Source organism: Lissotriton helveticus, chromosome 10 (genome assembly GCF_964261635.1).
Source record: "Lissotriton helveticus chromosome 10, aLisHel1.1, whole genome shotgun sequence".
NCBI lineage: Eukaryota > Metazoa > Chordata > Amphibia > Caudata > Salamandridae > Lissotriton > Lissotriton helveticus.
The window spans coordinates 92,087,868-92,107,445 of NC_136071.1; the positions used below are offsets into that span (position 1 = coordinate 92,087,868).

Here is a 19,578-nt window from a genome sequence, read left to right on the forward strand (position 1 = left end):
TTTCTACCATCAGCATGAAAGAACTTGACACTCAAAATAAGAGGTGGGTACAAAGGGTGAAGACGGAGGCTTGTGTCTCCTGCTACTCACCGAGCTATTGACAGCTGCCATATAACTGGCATCGGGATCAATATGAACAGAATTGATGGACACTTCTGGCTCTGGAATCAGCTGTTCATTATGATCAGTTTTTAGGTCCCAAATGTGTATGGCTCCACTCTGATCACCTACAATCAGCTCCGCCTAGAAGACAGAAAGCGACAAAGCTTACCAAAATGAAGCACAGACACAGCTCCTTATCCTATCAAAATATAAAATTCATCTTTGAAAAGAGCAGCATTATCAAAGGGGGAACACCACAAACTCTGCCATCGCAGGGCAGAGATCACATATACTAAGCAATGAAAAGCAACTTTAGAGTGTATGTTTGCATAAACATTGTCATCTTCCAACAGAACTCTTTAACCAAGGTTTTCAGAGTGGTGAAATTAAGTCAAATAGACAAAAGTGCAGGATGCACAATTTGCTACAGGAAAAACTAAGATTCATTGCCTGCAGATCAAACAAACATTTATTGAAGACAGTTACATCAATTACTTCCATTTCTTGAACATGGACACAAAGCTCCTACTGACCATCCTGCTACATTTTGGAGAGGTGTGTGTTTTTGACTTCATTAGCCAGTCCCATCTACAACACAACTCCCATTCCTCTTCCACACCGTAGCCCGAATGTGACAAGTGGCTTGCTAAGGCTAGGCTTTTTCAAAGTGTGGTATTAAGACTGTGCAGTTCTACCACACGGTATTTTTTTTTTAAGCAGAGTAATCTCTAGATCTTCTCGTTTCAGTAATCTCAGAGACATACTAGGCTGGTTTGCCTGAAAGAAAAAGTGGACTGAGGTTTTTGTGTGCGCTACCTATAGGTAGGCAAGGTGCAACATGGATAGGCCAAAGCTGTTGCATCCATGATGAACTGTTCTTTGCCTGAAGTCTCTTAACATCCAGTTTCTTTTAGTATTGAAGCATGCTTGCATCTGCTGCATTCGTAAAATCAACACTGAACAATACAGAGAAGAATGACTGCTCATAGACAAGAGCTCATGGAAATGAATGAAATTGAACATATAATTAGGCTTCCCGGTTTTCAATTTCTATTTTTGGCAAATTCTGGTGGGATTTTTCAGTGTTTTCCTCAAAACAGCATGCCTAGCAGCACAGACTCGTCCTAAAAATGTCTTTCACTCTCCTTTCCTTTATTTGAATGCCAATTAGTTTGTGGTTGTGCAGGTGTTTGTCAGTGTTTATATGTTTACACTGTTGAGGGCTAGGTCTCTTTTGGTGGGGTTTAATCAGTTATTATAGGTTTAAACCTTAAACAGGATAGCCTACATATAATTATAACAGCTATTGAGGTGGTTCGGAGGTCACGGAGATCCTTTTGAAATGTATTGTTAATGTCCTATTACCGTTAGGCCACATTCTGGGCTGCATTTGAATGAAAACATTAAAAATACAGATACATATATATCTATACATGAATGAATGAATGAATGAATGAATATAAGACTTGTAAAGCGCTGACTTAGCCCAGGGGCATCAAGGCGCTGCGGACAGAGATCAGTATGTCAGAAGTTAACAAGCTGCAGAGCTAAAAGATTAAGGCAAATGACAGTTAGAACAGGTGAAAAGCCAGGTCTTCAAGGATTTCCGGAATGAAGAGTGTGTTTCCAGAGTGGAAATTAGGAGAGGAAGCAGATTCCACAAGTTGGCCCCTATCAGCGAGAATGCCCTCCCCCCACCTGACTTTCCTAAACCTGGGAACTGTTACCCAGTTCTTGCTAGCAGATCTCAGGTTCTTCCCAGGAATGTATCTGTGAAACATTTTGTTCATGCCTTCAGAACTCCTATTGTGGACGGCCTTATGAACCAAGCATAAGGCCTTGAACACAATTCTCCTCCCAAGCAGGATTCAATGGAGGCTCCTGATGGTGGCTGAGACTGCGTGAAATTTAGGGAGACCCATCACCAGCCTAGCGGCTGCATTCTGCACCAATTGAAGTCGATGCAGGAGTCCCTTATTTATCCCTAAATACAGGGCATTGCAGTAATCCAGCCTGGATACCACAAGGGCCACCACTGCCTGTTTCCGAGCTAGAAGGGAAAGAAAACGGAAGATCTTCCTAAGAGTTCGTATCATCCCAAAACAGGTCAAAACAGTTCTGTGTATTTGTGACCTCAGATATATCTATACATACACAAATATACACACACATACACATATATACACATATACACATATATACACAACACACACACACATATATATATATACACAACACACACATATATACACACACACAAACATATATACACACACACACTCACATACACCTACACACATTTACACATACACACACATTTATATATATATATATATATACACACATTATTTATATAAACACATAGACGTATATAAACACATACACATATACAAACACATATACACATACATAAGAGAGTTGCCTTCGACGACGAAGCACTTTCAAAAGGCTTGCTCCATTTATTAAGACCAACAGCGCAAACAAGAACTAGCATTAAATATATGTCTTCAGGATTAACGCGTTTCGGACGACAGTCCTTGATCACAGGCACAGTGCAGGACAAAGCAGCAACATAACTACAGACACCTGAATGCCTAGTTTATAGTCCACCCTCAAGTGGGCCTCCAAGTGAGTGGTACAAGTGCATCATGGTAAAGGTAGTTCTTCAAATTCAAATTACCCTAAGTGGTCCGCCACCGTTCTACATTCCATTCATAAAAGTTCACAGCCCTCCAGTGGGCTTATTTAATGTACAGCCCTGAGTTCGCTGGAGTACAGTCAATGCGGTATCCAGCAGGTCCATCGACTTTGATCGGTAGTTACCAATAGGAACAACTGGCTTTGACTGTACTCCAGTGAATAAATAAATAAATATATATATACATATATACACACAAACACACACATACATACAAAGATACATACAGATGCCCTTTTCTGCCACTGATCTGAGGAATGCCATGTACACACTGCAACAATCCATGAAAGCAGACAGCATGGGGCGGCTCATTTCAGCAAATGACACACTTGCTCTAAATAGAACAGCTGATCACATTTACACATCCACGTGAGAGCACACTACAGCTCTCCAGTTAGTGCAAACAGGCAGCCTCCATGGCATTTATATCATTTGCAGAGTGCTGCATCCCAAACCTAACCACTGCCTCTAAATCAGGCTACCATTATCCAATGGTACTTTCCATAGAGTACCATTGTTTTATCATTCAAAGATGGCCAACATGTTACTACTAAACATGGCAGCCATTCCGGAACATATGAACAAAACACTGTGTGTAATACCATTATAAGGCAGTCACCCACTGCTATATTCAATTGTATTAGTTATTGCAAGCACATGCACCCACCTCCATGTTTCTGCAACAGAATCTTTTATTTTTTCTCCTTCTATTCTTTTTATTTATTTTGCAGAATTATTTAGTCAGTGTTTTATTCTGGTTGTGTGAGTGAGTGAATGCAAGAATGAGTCGTGGATGGATAAATCAATGCACGAGTGCAAACATAAGTGACAGCGCATATGATGACCTTCTGAGTGCCTAAACAAATCAATGACAGAAAAAAACCCTTAAGCCAGACCTACTGCCATTTATTTTTTCATTCTTTCACCACTAAACTGAAATGGTGTGGTACACAGAAAAGTATACCTCAGAGAGGAGCATTACGGCAAGCTGTAGCCGCAGAACACTCAAATCAATACCTATGTATGTATGTATGTATTGCATTTGTATTGTGTGAACCTAGCCAAAAGGCAGCAAGCATGTATAGTGTCAAAGACAAAGACAAGAATGAGGGCAAAGGGTGATAGGAGAGGTAGCTGGCTTGTGAATGTTTAATTATTCAAGAACAGGGGTCCTTAGCATTTTAGATAACACAAAATTGATGAAATATAGGCCATAATTGGAGACTATATTTTGTCACTGTCCAGCCGGACAGGACGTTTTATTTTTCAACAATGTAAATCTTGTAATTAAAAGGATAACAAGGCACAATCCTGTACCACGAAAGAAGAGAACACAAGAAATAAAGAAAAATTTCCAGAGCGTTGGAAAACAGGCAAAAGAAAGAGCAAATGTTGGCCACTTTTCAAATCAGTGTTACATTCAAGGTATGCCAATCAACTGCCAAAACACAACAAGATTTAACACAATGGTTTAGGTTGTGAAGGCAATCTACATAGTCGAGGTTTCGATCCCTAGTGCTCAATTAATTGGGACCATCATCAGGACTGACAAATTTACAGTATTTGCCTGTCAATATAAATTATTTACAGTTATTTACCGCCTGTAGAGAAATGAAAGGAGGAAAAAGACGAAAGAGAAAACTGTTTTAGAATTTAAACAATTTTTGCATGAAGAGAGTGTTCATTAGACCTGAAAAATCTTGGATCACATGCGGTAACAGAACTCTTGTACTCGGATTCGACTTATTCGTGCCTACATATGTGATACACTCGTGGTGGGTTTGTTTAAAATAGACCGACGTGGTGGTGACTTGTGAGCAGCTCCTTGTATTGTTAAAAGAATTAATAAATAAGGATCATCATTGACGCGAGCATTTAGTTTGAACCTGTTCTCAGTGGCTAAGACATGCAGTCGGCGTCCGTTGTGGGGTGACCAGAGGGGCGGGCAGTATGGGCTTACCCTGGGTCGGCGGGGATAACGACCCTGTTCGTGGTGGTGGGGGAAGAGACAATGTGGGTCATCCACCTGAAAATAAACGGGATTTTTAGCATGGGTGCTGCTAAGGGCGGGGCTATGCGTGGCTCATTCTCCGGGGCACAAATTACCTTAAGGACTCGTGGGGTCCAAGCTCCGTGTTGGGTAGCCTGGTGCTCGTTGGTTGAGCACGTTCCCTGTGGGGAAACGAATTCTGATCAGGTGGTAGTATTGACAACAAGGGCGCACAGTTTAAGTATTTGGGAAGCCGGGACCTCTCGGAGTAACCGACTTAGTGCAATCTTACCTGAGGGCGTGTGGTATCAACGCTATGTCTCGGTCGACATAGTGGAGCAGCGGGCGGGAAGTCAATGTCCGGTACAGCGCTGTTTGTGCACTGGAGGCCATTGCACTGAAGTAAGCGTGCAAAGCGTCCGTGGGATGACGTCAGCAATGGGCGCCATCTTGGAATGGGAGTAAATGGCAAGAGCTGAGCGCCATGTGGGGTGGGTCAGTGCGCGGTGCGGCCGGAGGGCCGTCCAATGCTATGAGGGTAGGCAGGGGGAAGGGGCGCCATCTTGGAGAATGGGACCCATGGGTTCAGTCTAAGCGCCTAGTAGCGGGGACACTGGAAGAAGTGACATTTGTGCAATTATCAATAATTACAATGGTGAAAAGGTGCTTATTTACAGTGCAAGTGCCAATCTATTTAGTGACATTTCTTCAAGACATTTCTTTAAAACTTCTCATTTTGTTTGACCAATACATAACTTGTAAGAGTATTAAATCGTTCTTTGTCTAGAGTTCAGACGATAATTCCAGGAAAGGCAGCATTTAGTGTAGTCATTCAAAGGAGACTTGTCCAGTCCTCTAGGCGATTTAAGCCATTCCGAATGGTGTCAAATTGGATCATTGTTCTTAGTTCTTCCTTATTCAGTAGCTGAACCAAATTACCCCCTCTTGGGGGAAGTTTCACGACTTTGAGGATGGACCATTTGATGTCGTTCTCAGTGTGTCCTACTGCATTATAGTGGTCCACCAGGGGGGCATTTGCAGTACTGCATCTAATGCGGCTTCTGTGTTGGCAGATTCTAGTCTTTACTTTCTGCGTCGTTTGTCCCACGTAGAGTTTGGGACAGGGGCATTCAATAACATAAATCACATTTGATGTGTTACAATTTGAAAAAGATCGTCTTTCAAATGTGATGTGCTGGTGCGTGAATTTTGTGCCCTCCACCGTGAAGTCGCAAACATTACATCTTCCACATTTAGCATGACCTACAATGGGTGGCAAGCCCCAAGCTGTTTCAAGTGTGTTCCCTTGTGTAGCAACTGGGAGAGCTGCCCTCACCAGATGGTCTTTCAGATTTTTATTTTTCCTAAATGCGAAGAGGGGTTTGTCAATCTTGATACTCCCCACATTTAAAGTAGGCCAATGCTTCAGAATCGATTTACGGATTTTGTTAGATATTGGAGAGAAGGTGGTAACACACGCTACTCTCTCTTTCTGAGTTTTTTCTTTTGGTGTTAACAACACTTCCCGCGGGCAGTACCATGCACGTTTGGAAGCTTGTTTCACTATTCGTTTTGGGTAGCCTCTTTCTTTGAGTTTAGTGGACAGTACCTCTGCTTCTCTGAAATAGTCTCTCTTATCAGAGCAGTTTCGCCTAATCCTCAGAAATTGCGAGTATGGCAGTGAATCTCTGAGGGCCCTGGGATGATTGCTTTTATAGTTCAGAAGCGTGTTACGCTCTGTTGGTTTACGAAATAGCTTTGTGAGAAGCTCACCTTCCGCGTGGTAAATGGTGAGGTCTAGGAATGCTATTGAAGACTTGTCATGGGTAAGGGAAAAGGTAAGACCAAGGCAGTTATTATTGAGCCAGTGGAGAAACTGTAGTAATGTCTCAGAAGGCTGAGTCCAGATCATAAAAATGTCGTCTATATAGCGACGCCAAAGTTTTATGCCCGGATGGAACGGGTTACCTGGCACCAAGATTGAGCCTGTTTCTAACTGGTCCATAAATAGTATGGCCAGATTGGGGGCAAAAATAGCCCCCATAGATGTCCCCTTGATCTGTTGGTAGTAGGTGTTGTCAAAGAAGAAAAAGTTTTTTGTCAAGCAGAGCTCGAGTAGTTGCAGAATGAATAGGGAGGGTACCCTATGTGGACGTGGCCGTGTATCTAAGATTTTTTGAATGACTAGTAAGGCAGCAGTTTGAGGGATGTTTGTATATAATGATTCTACATCTAGGGTGCACAGGGTTTCATACTTTGGGTCAAATTCCAAATGTTCAACAAGAGTAATCATAGACATGCTGTCTCTGACATAGCAAGTTGTTGAGGGCACAAAGCTTTTAATAAAAAAGTCAACATAAGCCCCTAGTGGTTCTAGCACGGAACCACATGCGGATACAATTGGGCGTCCAGGAGGGTTGGTGAGATTTTTATGTATCTTCGGCAAAGTGTATATTACCGGGATACGTGGGGACTTAATGTTAAGAAAATTATATTCTTTCTTGCTTAAATATCCCTCTGCACAAGCTTGGGACGTTAGCTCCTTAATGGTCTCTTGTATTCGACTGGTAGGATTGCCAGGGAGCCTTTGGTAGTGCTCAGTATTGTTTAGTTGACGCAAGATTTCTTCTTTATAGGCCTCAATTTCCTGAATCACTATCCCTCCACCTTTATCTGCACTTTTGATGATTATGTTATTGTTGCCTTTTAGGGTATTGATAGCATTTTTTTCAGACAGTGATATGTTATAAGGGATGAATAGTTTCTGATTTTGAATCTGTGACAAGTCATTTAGAACTAGTTTTTCAAAAGTCACAATTTCCGCCGGTACCATAGAGGATGTGGGCGAAAAAGTAGAGGGAGGTCTAAAGGGTGTGTATGAATCTTGTTTGGGGCTAGGATGTAGTTGGAAAAAGGCTTTCAGACGTATTGTTCTGAAGAATCTCAACAGTTCTGTCTGCAGCTCCATGAAATCGGGGCGGGTGGTGGGCACAAAGGAGAGACCTTTTTTAAGTAGTTCCATTTCAGTGTTGCATAGAACATGTTTAGAGAGATTAAATATAGGAATAATCTCATGGGGGGGCCAGTTACCATTGGTAAAAATTGTTCCTGGTTTTCCGTTCTCCAGGGGGGTTGTGCCATCTTTTCTTTGCTCTCCCTCGTTGTGGGGTGTTTGGCTGGCCTCTGGATAAAAAATTAGGCTGTCCTCCACCACGTCTGTTTAAATTACTAGGTCCTTCACCTGCGTCTGAGCTTTCTGATGACTCAGCAGATGTGTCTGAAAAACCAACAAGGTTTTGCCTACGATTGTAGCGTCCCCAAGGTTTATCTCCACGAGGATTTGAGTAGGCTCTATTAGTATAGAAATCTTTTTGGAGATAGGGGTAGGTGTTTTCTGTATTGTAGGATTTGATGTCTTTCTTCACCTTATTAGCCTTTTTGGTTTGCTCTATCCTGTGAAAATCAGCTATAGTTTTCTCTAGTTGTTCAAGGAGTTTAGATACATCAGTGGTAGAGTTTGCCTCCCCCAATTTTTTCTCTAGGTCGGCAATCTCTGCCTCAAGGGAAATTAATGTCTCTGTTGCTATGTCAATCCCTAGGCATAACCAATGCCGGGAGCACGTTGTTCCAATATAACTAAAGTTGTTAGGTCTCGCCTGTCGATGCGCATGCGCATCGAGCAAGGCGAGAGTATTGCGACTTATCTACTCTTTATCCACACTGCAAGGAATCGTGGCGATTCCTTGCAGTGCCCGTGACTTTTAAGCTCAATGCGCATGCGCATTGAGCTTAAAAGCGCGTGCACGTCCGTCTTTGTTTACCCGCTCCGCCCCCTCCCCTTCCCGCCGTGTCGCATTTCTCCTCCCCCCTCCCCTCTCTTCCCTCCGGCTTGTTTGTTTATTTGACCCGCTCCGCCCCCTCCCCTTCCCGCCGTGTCGCATTTCTCCTCCCCCCTCCCCTCTCTTCCCTCCGTTTTGTTAAAGTCCGTCGCTATGCTACTTGCCCTATCCAAATGGCTCTGAAGTGCCAGACAGCGGAACAACTTGAATTAGTCACTGACAAAGTCGATAGGTCGCTACCATGTTCCTTCAAAGAAGTTTTTGCGTGCTTTGCATGTACGTGTGATTCACAAGAGAAATAGGGGCTCGACGGTGCCTAGTTTGCACAAGTCTGCCTCCCGCCGTGGGTCGGCCCGATGAGAAGAGCTGCGCTGATTGGCAAAGTGTCCCCTCTACATTGTTAGTTGAGCCGGAGCTGTTGCGACTCAAGGTAGGAATCTGTGTGCAGCGAACTCTTATGTTTTACTACTTCGGACTGCTGATGCTTATTCTTGGGAATGTCGCACGGCGCATGCAATCTCCATAAGGTTTGGTGCTTTGAAAACTGGTGCCGAATTCCACTTTCATTCTCAGTTGCACTAAAATAGCCTTGCAGATGATGGTCACTTTTCATCTCAAACGTTTTAATGTCCTTCTATGGTTATACATATGTCTGAAAGCTCTGTTGAACTGCCAGTGCCCTTTTGCTTTTATTCTATAATTGCAATGCTTTTTAATTAACACGCCAATAAAGATGTGACACATGAAATTGTTTATGAAAAACAGCCACAGAGCACACGCTAAAAGCTGAGGCAGGCTAGGTTCAAAGTGTTTCCCCAGCAGGGCTTTAAGTGAGATGAAAACACAGGGGTGGTGGTCTCACAGAGGGCCATGGCCAAAGTAATTAAGTGCGTTGCTTAAACACACCTAAGCTAAAAATCTGTGCTTAGCATAGTGTTCCGCCCGACATGTATTTTGCAGCAATTATGGCTTTTTTTTTTTACTTGCCATTGTTTTTTAATGCGGTATTAGATCTCTCAGATTTGGGTTAGGTTGCTTCTTTTACGAGGCACGCGTCCTGCATCCAGTGGTGGTGGCTTCTCTGTTGCACTTCTTGGATGACATCACTGTCTGGCGCCGCTCACTTATTTCCTGGAAATAGAAACGTACTTTCTGCGGAGAGGCAGGACGTGCCCCTGTAAATGGCGATCCAGCATTTCTATCAGATGTGCAACGTAAAACCTGACCAAGGCGAATGGAGGCTCTTTTGGGGGAAATTAGGGCAGAAAGATTTCATTTTTCCAGACTTTTATTTTTCAAGTTCGCCTGACTTCACATTCCTGGATTGCAGTCGCCGAAACAAAGCGGCCAGCTCTTCTTCCCTGAAGCGAATCCTTCTGGCGCTCAACACTGCCGCTGACGTGCTTTCAAAGGGGCGTTTAAGAATGACCCGACAGGGAGCTTGCTCGGATCGTTCCTTTGTTCCCCAATACGGAAGATGGGATGCAGCGACCCTCAACCCCTCACTCACCCTCAACCCCTCACCCTCAACCCCTCATCCTCAACCCCTCATCCTCAACCCCTCACCCTCACTCACCCTCACCCTCACTCACCCTCACTCACCCTCAACCCCTCACCCTCACTCACCCTCACCCTCACTCACCCTCAACACCTCACCCTCACTCACCCTCAACACCTCACCCTCACTCACCCTCAACCCCTCACCCTCAACCCCTCACTCACCCTCAACCCCTCACCCTCACTCACCCTCAACCCCTCACCCTCACTCACCCTCAACCCCTCACCCTCAACCCCTCACCCTCAACCCCTCCCCCTCAACCCCTCACCCTCCCTCACTCACCCTCACTCACCCTCACCCCCTCACCCTCACTCACCCTCACTCACCCTCACCCTCACTCACCCTCACCCTCACTCACCCTCACCCTCACTCACCCTCAACCCCTCACCCTCACTCACCCTCACTCACCCTCAACCCCTCACCCACCCTCAACCCCTCACCCTCACTCACCCTCAACCCCTCACCCTCACTCACCCTCACCCTCACTCACCCTCAACCCCTCACCCTCACTCACCCTCACTCACCCTCACTCACCCTCAACCCCTCACCCTCACTCACCCTCACCCACCCTCACCCTCACTCACCCACCCTCACCCTCACTCACCCTCAACCCCTCACTCACCCTCAACCCCTCACCCTCACTCACCCTCAACCCCTCACCCTCACTCCCCCTCGACCCCTCCCCCTCGACCCCTCCCCCTCAACCCCTCACCCTCCCTCACTCACCCTCACTCACCCTCACTCACCCTCACTCACCCTCACCCTCACTCACCCTCACTCACCCTCACCCTCACTCACCCTCACTCACCCTCAACCCCTCACCCTCACTCACCCTCACTCACCCTCAACCCCTCACCCTCACCCACCCTCAACCCCTCACCCTCAACCCCTCACCCTCACTCACCCTCACCCTCACTCACCCTCACCCTCACTCACCCTCAACCCCTCACCCTCACTAACACTGAAACCCTCAATCACCCTCACTCTTACTCTCACTCACACTCTACACCTCAGCCTCACCCTCACTCACTCACCCTCAACACCTCACCCTCACCCCCTCAACCCCTCACCCCCTCACCCTCACTCGCCCTCACCCTCAACCCCTCACCCTCAACCCCTCACCCCCTCACCCTCAACTCCTCACCCTCAACACCTCACCCTCACTCACTCTCAACCCCTCAACCTCACTCACTCACCCTCAACACCTCACCCTCACTCACTCACACTCACTCTCAACCCCTCACCCTCAACACCTCACCCTCAACACCTCACCCTCAACACCTCACGCTCAACACCTCACCCTCAACCCCTCACCCTCACCCTCACTCACTCTCACTCACCCTCACTCACCCTCACTCACCCTCACTCACCCTCACTCACCCTCAACCCCTCACTCACCCTCACTCATCATCACTCACCCTCAACCCCTCACCCTCACCCTCACCCACCCTCAACACCTCACCCTAACTCACAATCACCCTCACTCACCCTCACCCTCACTCACTCTCACTCTCACTCACCCTCAACCCCTCACTCACCCTCAACCCCTCACTCACCCTCACCCTCACTCACCCTCAACACCTCACCCTCACACAGTGCAATAGGTCTCAGAGGATTTTTAGTTAAAGCTTTTACAATTGTTTATGGCTTTTTTGATTTGTAATTCTTTAGCATTGGCTACAAGAAATAAAAATGCTAAAGATTTACAACAAAAAACCCATAAACAATTCTAAAAGCACTAACTCTAATGCTGCGAGACCTATTGCATTTCCAATGCTTGTTTATATATTTAGGATTGTCTGTGAAGATACCAGGGATATTGCGAATTTGGAGGCCTAGGGGAATTACGTTTGCTTTTAAATAGTCAGTCAACATCAAAATCATCAACTGAAGTCGGACTTGCTTTTAGCGAAGTTTCTCCAATTGGTCTGGTATTGAGCTAGTGATTGTGGTAGGAGCGTCTGGATTATCAGAAAGAAGAGAGGGTCTCTGACAAATTCGCTTGATGTAGTCATCCGTGTACAGTGGTGCGTGATCGGACATATCAGGTTTGGAGTAAGAAGGGGGGTTTTTTGTACTAGGGTGGCCTACCCTCGGCTGAGGGTTGGTGGTTTCTTCCGAAAACCTTGCAATCTAGTGATTGCGCTAAGGTACTTTTTTTTTTTTTTTTTTTGTAACAAGGTAACCCAAACAGTTAGCTGTGGACCGTGGGTAAATACTATTATTCAAGAACAGGGGTCCTTAGCATTTTAGATAACTGTGAATGTTTAAAGCATTGCAATGTACTCATCTTTACAGACAAAGATATTCAACTCTTTCCTTAATTGGAGCAGCATTGGGGCGGGCCTGATGGATACAGTGATGTTGTTAAAGATCCTTGGTGCATCGGTGGAAATGGCCCGTTTCCTTGTTTTTTTCTTTTTTGCATTTCTTAGTCTGCAGTCTGAATATGTTACGGTTCTGCCGAGGACCGCCAGAGATGATCAGCTTGTCGATGAGATAGGCGGCGTGCAGGTTTGGATAGATTTGTAAATGATGTAGCTGAGTTTGAAGATGGTGCTGACTGGCATGAGGAGTTCCATCAGAAAGGGAGTGATGTGCTCATATTTCTGAAGGCCTTGGATGAGACATGCAAGGTGTGAAGGAAGGCCTGATGGGGTGCTAGTGTGGAGTTTGGGAGGTAATGGAGCAGGACGTTTCCAACATCCAGAATACTTCTTTATCTATGTAAACTCATACCCTCATTTTGGTAGCAACATTAAAGCGGATTTAAAATTGATTTAAAAAATGTTTCATGTCATACACTGTTTCTATAGTGTATGACATTCTGAAACTTTAACACAAATGAAAATAGTTTTTATGGTCTCAAACAAAATCAATTTAGACTTACGAAGAGGAGGTAAAGTTCCTAAGCAAAAATATGTTGTTTTCCCTTCTATTTTTACCCTTTGATAAAGCATCAAGCAAGATGTAAAATACGTGTTTCAAAATCTAAATAAATTACGTACTATATTGTGCATTTCAAATACAAGATGGCTTGGGAAACATATTGTTTTTTACCAGATGGAGTAGTTTTGCAGCACAAGTTTTCTGGATTCACATGCTGTGCATTTATCTCACATATAGGGTTGGGTTTCCTTAATTGTTTTTTAACTGGGCATTGCATGTTACCATTTGGTGCCATGTCCGCCCCCCTGCGATGTTTGATGTGTGCCCCAGAACCCTCTGAGCACGGTTCCCATTCTTTCCACCTGGGCAACTTGTCTTGTTCTTATTGGCTTACTTTTGTGTTTTGAAAGTTCATCACTTTAAAAAAAAAAATTTATTTTACTTAGTTGCACCTTATTACTTGGGGATGTGGTTGGGAAATGTGAATCCAGAAACTTCTTCAACCTGTAAAACTATTCCTACTGCGAAGTAACAATTTAATTTTGCAGTATGATTCTTTTCTCAATTCACATGCCGTGCACTCATTTTGTAGCTAGGTCACTGGTCACCAATGGAGGTTGAGTTGAAGTGAGGATGAATGTGCAACAAATGTTTTAGTACTTTCTGTCCAACTCTTGACTTTTTGTTCACTTGAAACACTATGCACTAGTATTTTGTGAATGGATGAATGAATGATCAAATGGCTGCCATACCTATGTCGTTTATTTGAACGCGTGCTAGAAAGGCTACAGTTTTTTCCTGGTGGAATGTGCTCCAGGTCTTGCATCTAGTAGAATTTCAGCTGTTTGTGGCATATCTGGACTATCCAGCTCAAAATGGTGCCTTTTCTATCGGTGCAAAAACAACAGGTGATGGACAGAATGCAGAACAATGTCATACATTCACCCCAGTACAGAGATCTGGGCCTAAATCCATCGTTTTTTTGCTCACCATGCCTTTCCAGTTTGAACCCAGCCATATGCAAATCAGTCTTGACCCTGTGTCCCATGGGAACAGTCCAGCCCGAAGTGCCAAGCCAGGTCCTCCCTGGACTGGAAACAAGCATCCAAGGACCGGTTTCGGGCTTTCAGCCCTCATCAGCCTGGATAGCTTGATTCCAGTGGCATGGAGAGCACGGGACTCATGTCTGAGCATACCCATCCCACTCGGCGTGACAAATGCAAAAACTACAGGTGATGGACAGAATGCAGAACAATGTCATACATTCACCCCAGTACAGAGATCTGGGCCTAAATCCATCGTTTTTTTGCTCACCATGCCTTTCCAGTTTGAACCCAGCCATATGCAAATCAGTCTTGCCCTGTGCCCCATGGGAACAGTCCAGCCCGAAGTGCCAAGCCAGGTCCTCCCTGGACTGGAAACAAGCATCCAAGGACCGGTTTCGGGCTTTCAGCCCTAATCCGCCTGGATAGCTTGATTCCAGTGGCATGGAGAGCACCGGACTCACGTCTGAGCATACCCATCCCACTCGGGGTGACAAATGCAAAAACAACAGGTGATGGACAGAATTACTTAGTTGCACCTTATTTCTTGGGGATGTGGTTGGGAAATGTGAATCCAGAAACTTCTTCAACCTGTAAAACTATTCCTACTGCGAAGTGACAATTTAATTTTGCAGTATGATTCTTTTCTCAATTCACATGCTGTGCACTGATTTTGTAGCTAGGTCACTGGTCACCAATGGAGGTTGAGTTGAAGTGAGGATGAATGTGCAACAAATGTTTTAGTACTTTCTGTCCAACTCTTGACTTTTTGTTCACTTGAAACACTATGCACTAGTGTTTTGTGAATGGATGAATGAATGATCAAATGGCTGCCATACCTATGTAGTTTATTTGAACGCGTGCTAGAAAGGCTAGAGTTTTTTCCTTGTGGAATGTGCTCTAGATCTTGCCTCTAGTAGAACTTCAGCTGTTTGTGGCATATCTGGACTGTTTGGACTATCCAGCTCAAAATGGTGCCTTTTCTTATCGGTGAGCGCCTGTTTGAACTTAAAGTCTACAAGGAACTGGTTTCCTTCCTAGATTTCCTTTGTCCTTTCTAGGTAGTACATTACTGCCCCGCACACATCCAGTGTATGCAGGGATTTTACAACCTTTGTCTTTGGCTGCTGGAAGAAACATGTTATCTAAATACCTTGATTCAAGTGGAACTACAATATGACCTTCAGTAGGAAGTGTGGGTTGTCTTGCATGTCCACTCTGTCCTTATGGATTTGCAGGTAAGAATCGTGGGTGGTTTATTTATTTTATTTATTTTGAAAGTTTTATATAGCGCGGACATGATCCTCGCAGATATCAGAGCGCTTTACAAGAGAAGTACATGGGGGAGCATAGTCGGACAGGTAGATCAATAGTTCACATAGTATAAATGGTACAAATAAGTGGCTATAAGGCCAGCCTGTGTATGAAATAGCGCAGGTGAAAAGGCTACAAAGACCAACATGTGAATAAACAGGCAATTAATAATAGTAATGAAAGGTTGAGTGAGAGAGGTCGGGCGGGGAGGTGTGCGCTGCAATAGTGGGCAGACATTCTTTCATGTATGAGGTAGCATTCTGGGCATTACACATGTTCAGAATATAGTTAAATGAAAAAATGATACAATTATAGGCAGACATTCTATCACAAGAAGGTGTAGATACGTATCTGAGCCAAGTGTTCAGTAGTTGTGATTATTCTAGAGTGTAAAATTCTTAGCGAGTGTTCAGCTAAGGCAGAGAATGAATAATCCAGGAAGTCCGTCCCTGAAAGAGACTAGTCAAATATGTCCGCCAAGTAGGTGGGATAGAGACATCAGTCCTTTGTTTGTTGCAGTTTCCCTTTTCCTTCATGTCTGCAGGGGAGGTGTAAATATTAGTCCTCTGTCTGTTGTTATTGCTTTCAGCATAGGGGGAGGAGTTTCATTTTCCATCCGAGTCCGCATTGCTACAGCTATCTGGGAGGAATGCTGTGTGGGGGAGTTAAAGTTAAAGTTAGGAGCCTCGTGGACAGAGGTACGGGGGGAGGGTGGGGGGATTTATTGTTACAGGTTCATGGCTCCAGCCATTTTGAACAAAGGACGTAGATTAAAAAGTGAGCAGGCGGGAAGGAGACAAACAAATACCTCAAGTCTCTGTGTGTCCCCTGAGTCCGTCCGTAGAATCTTTCAGTAGTCCTGCATTAATCCACAATGTGCCTCGGGTCCTACACCGCGTAGGTAAACACCCGGTCTCCAACGGATCCGATGGGGGCAGACACTAGCCTTCTGTCACCGAGCCGGTCCCGTTGTTGTTGGTCCCAGGGCTCAGTCGCTCCCCTGGTCAGCGGTGGTGTCATACACACCAGGCTCATCCATCTCCTGAGCCCGTGACCTGTCTCCGGTGCTGCGGTGCGATGCGGGGGGGGGGGGACTGCTCCTTGTTAGCAGCCGGCGTCCTCCACCTCGGAGCGGATGGTGGGGGGGTACTCTCAGTCCTCTGGCGTCGCTCGCTGTAGCTCGCAGAGACTGCAAATCCCTGCGGTGGAGCGGGCGGGCGGTTCCAGCACAGCAGGCTCTAGGGGGGCGCCCTCCTCTGTTGCCGGGGGTGCCCTCCGATGCTGCCGTGTAGTCCTTATGGCTTCCTTTGCAGCCGCTCTCCAGTGCCTTCCTCCGCCGTGTAGCGGGGGACCTCTTCCAGCCCTCCGATGTCGTCAGGCTGTCGGGAACAGGCTCTTGGCGTTTCAGCCGCAGTTTCAGCTGCAGTTTAGGGACGAGACAGCAATCAAGCTCCAGTGCCCTCCTCCGCTGTGTAGCGGGGGACCTCTTCCAGCCCTCCGGAGTCGTCGAGCTGTCGGGACTAGGCTCCTGGAGTTTCAGCTGCCCGTGTGGTGTGAAGTTGTGATGCCTTGGATCCGGTGCCGGGCTGGTGGCAAGGGTGGTCCGCGATGCCGGCAGGGTGTTCCATGTCGGCTCAGCAGGCTCTCGCGTCAGTGATGAGGGTGTCTAAGTCGATGGTCTGATCGCGAGGCATTTCAGGGTACAGAAATCAATCCAGTTGTTGCTCTTTCATACCGATCTTCTTTTCTTCTTTCGTTCCGTCGTACTGGTAGTTCAGGGTACAGAAATCAATCCAGTTGTTGCTCTTTCATTCCGATCTTCTTTTCTTCTTTCGTTCCGTCGTACTGGTAGGTGCTAACAGGGATAATGCCCACATGGGATCCCCAGCACTGGGAGCTCCTCACAGGAGCTCCTACCAGGCGGCCATCTTGTCCATCTTGTCCGCTATGGTTAGCGCCTATAGTTCGCTTGCCCTGTGTAGCGATGTAACAGCAATTAGGAAGGAGATCTTTACGGTGTTCTGTCTTGTGGAGTGGTTCAAAAAGCTCCTTCATCATCTGTATCAGCACCGGGTTGAAGTTTCACCTGGGTGTTGGTGCTGATCTAAGTGGAGCTACTCTCTTTGATACTTCTAGGAACTTTTATCTCAAGGGCTGTGAAGAAATGTCTCTCTATATGACCTCTGTGTAAGCTATTTTTGCTGCCAAGTGAACTTTAACTGAAGCATAGTTTACATTGTTGTCTTGTATGTATGTGAGGTACTTAATCATTGTGGTCTCTTTTGACCTGTTATAGATCAGAGGCCTCTCTCTGCACCAAAGGAAATATCTCCTCCATTTTGCTGTGTAACGCTTTCTTGTGCTTGGCCTTCTAGCTTCCTTTAGGATATCCATAATTGGCTTTGGGAGAAGTAGGCAAATTAAATCTATGTTCTCAGGAGCTAAGCTGGTAGGCTCAGGGGGTTGCCTTCTGGGTGATAGACTCTGCCTCCCTGTATCGAGAGCAGGTTGTGTGTGCTGCTAGTAGTCTTTTCATGTTTCCTTTCACCATATCCACAAGGTCTGAGAACCATGTTTTCCTTGCCAACTGTATGACGATTAAGATCGGTGTCATGTGTGACTGTCTGCACTTCTTTATCAATAATAATATGAGGGGAATAGGCTAAGGTGTATGCAAATTTCCTTAACCAGTCTATCGACAATGCATTCACCAAGGAGATGTGTGATGCCTGGATGCCAAGAGTTGGCATTTTCTGGTGTTGCAAACAAGTCTACTTCTGGATTGCCCTACACTTGGAGCACTTTTTAAAGTACTTGATGGTTTAGTTCCCATTTGTGTGAGAGGGATACTTGCCAGCTTAGTCTGTCTGATTTAATGTTTTCTACGCCTGGCAGGTGTATTTCTATCAAAGTTATTCTTCTCTGGGAGGCTCATCTCCAAATCTCCTTGCACAGCTTTGATAGCGCATATGACTTTGTCCCGCCTTGTTTGTTGATGTAAAACATTATTGTTGCATTGCCCATTTGAACTTATACCATCTCTCACCAAGCCTGCATTTGGACGGCCTATAGGGCTAGGAAGACTGCCTTGAGTTCCATGACATTTGGGTGGTGGACTGCTTCCTCTGCTTTCACAGTCCTCTGATGTTGAGCTTTCCCATGTGCGCTTCCCAGCTCATGTGGGATGCATCAGTCTTGATGGTCACCATTGGTGTTGGTTGCATGAAAGGTCTCCTCACTGTACTGTTCATGTTCTCTTAGCTTTTGCTTTAGAAACTCTAGATATTCACAATGCCCCACTGCTTGTGACCATTGATTTTGGATCCATACCTACAATTGTCCCATATGTTGCCTTGCATGGGGAATCCGGGACACCTCTGTCAGTTATGTATAACTGGTGAATTGCAGTCCTTTTCTGCTTTTATATTTTAAAATATATATTTACTTACAAAGAGGACCTTTGGATCAGCCCTCTTGTGTCAAAAGTCTTTGAGTCTTATTTACATTCTGCTTTCATCTATGACGGCACACAGAATGGGTAAATGGACCAGTCCTCTTCAGTCATTGGCTTTCTTGCCTTGTGAATGACTGCATTTTGTGAACAAGTGTGCAAAGCCATATGAAAATGTGTGTGTTTCAATGTCCCAACCAATTAGCTACTCCTTTAGTTTTCAATGTCCTCATTTTATAGACCCCCTATTACACGATTACCTCTCCATTTTTATTTTAACTTTTCTGAAAAGGATACTGCAGCTCCTCAAGCAGCACTAACAGGCCACTTTCATCTTCAGTGCACCACATTCTGCCAGTGCCACTTCCCCTAAACTAGGCAACAATTTTGGAATGCTGTTGTCCGTAATGTGACACTGCTTTACCATTCCAAAACGGCCAACACATTGATTCTAAACGTGACGGCCCTGCTGGAACTTTAAAACAAATTATTATTTTCAGTACTATTGCAAGTTGGACACCCACTACTATGTTTAGTTTGGTTATAGCAAACATATTTCTGCCATATTTAGACAGCATCATGTTTACTTTTTTTACGTGATTTGTTTTAATTTATCTTGCCTATATGGTTGTGTTTGTGTGTTTTACTGTGCGTGTGTCAGAGGGTGAATGCAAGAGTCAGCGGTTGCATGAGT

At 45.2% G+C, this 19,578-nt stretch overlaps 1 protein-coding gene across 4 annotated transcripts in view; it reads right to left on the reverse strand.

Moving 5' to 3' along the window:
- MLST8 (MTOR associated protein MLST8) overlaps nucleotides 1–19,578 on the reverse strand; it is a 140,555-nt gene that overhangs the window by 49,438 nt on the left and 71,539 nt on the right. For all 4 annotated transcript variants that reach the window (XM_078664836.1, XM_078664839.1, XM_078664837.1 and 1 more), the window contains one exon: nucleotides 91–243. In XM_078664836.1, coding sequence (XP_078520962.1) covers nucleotides 91–243 — 153 coding nt within the window. The remainder of the gene's footprint in view (nucleotides 1–90; nucleotides 244–19,578) is intronic.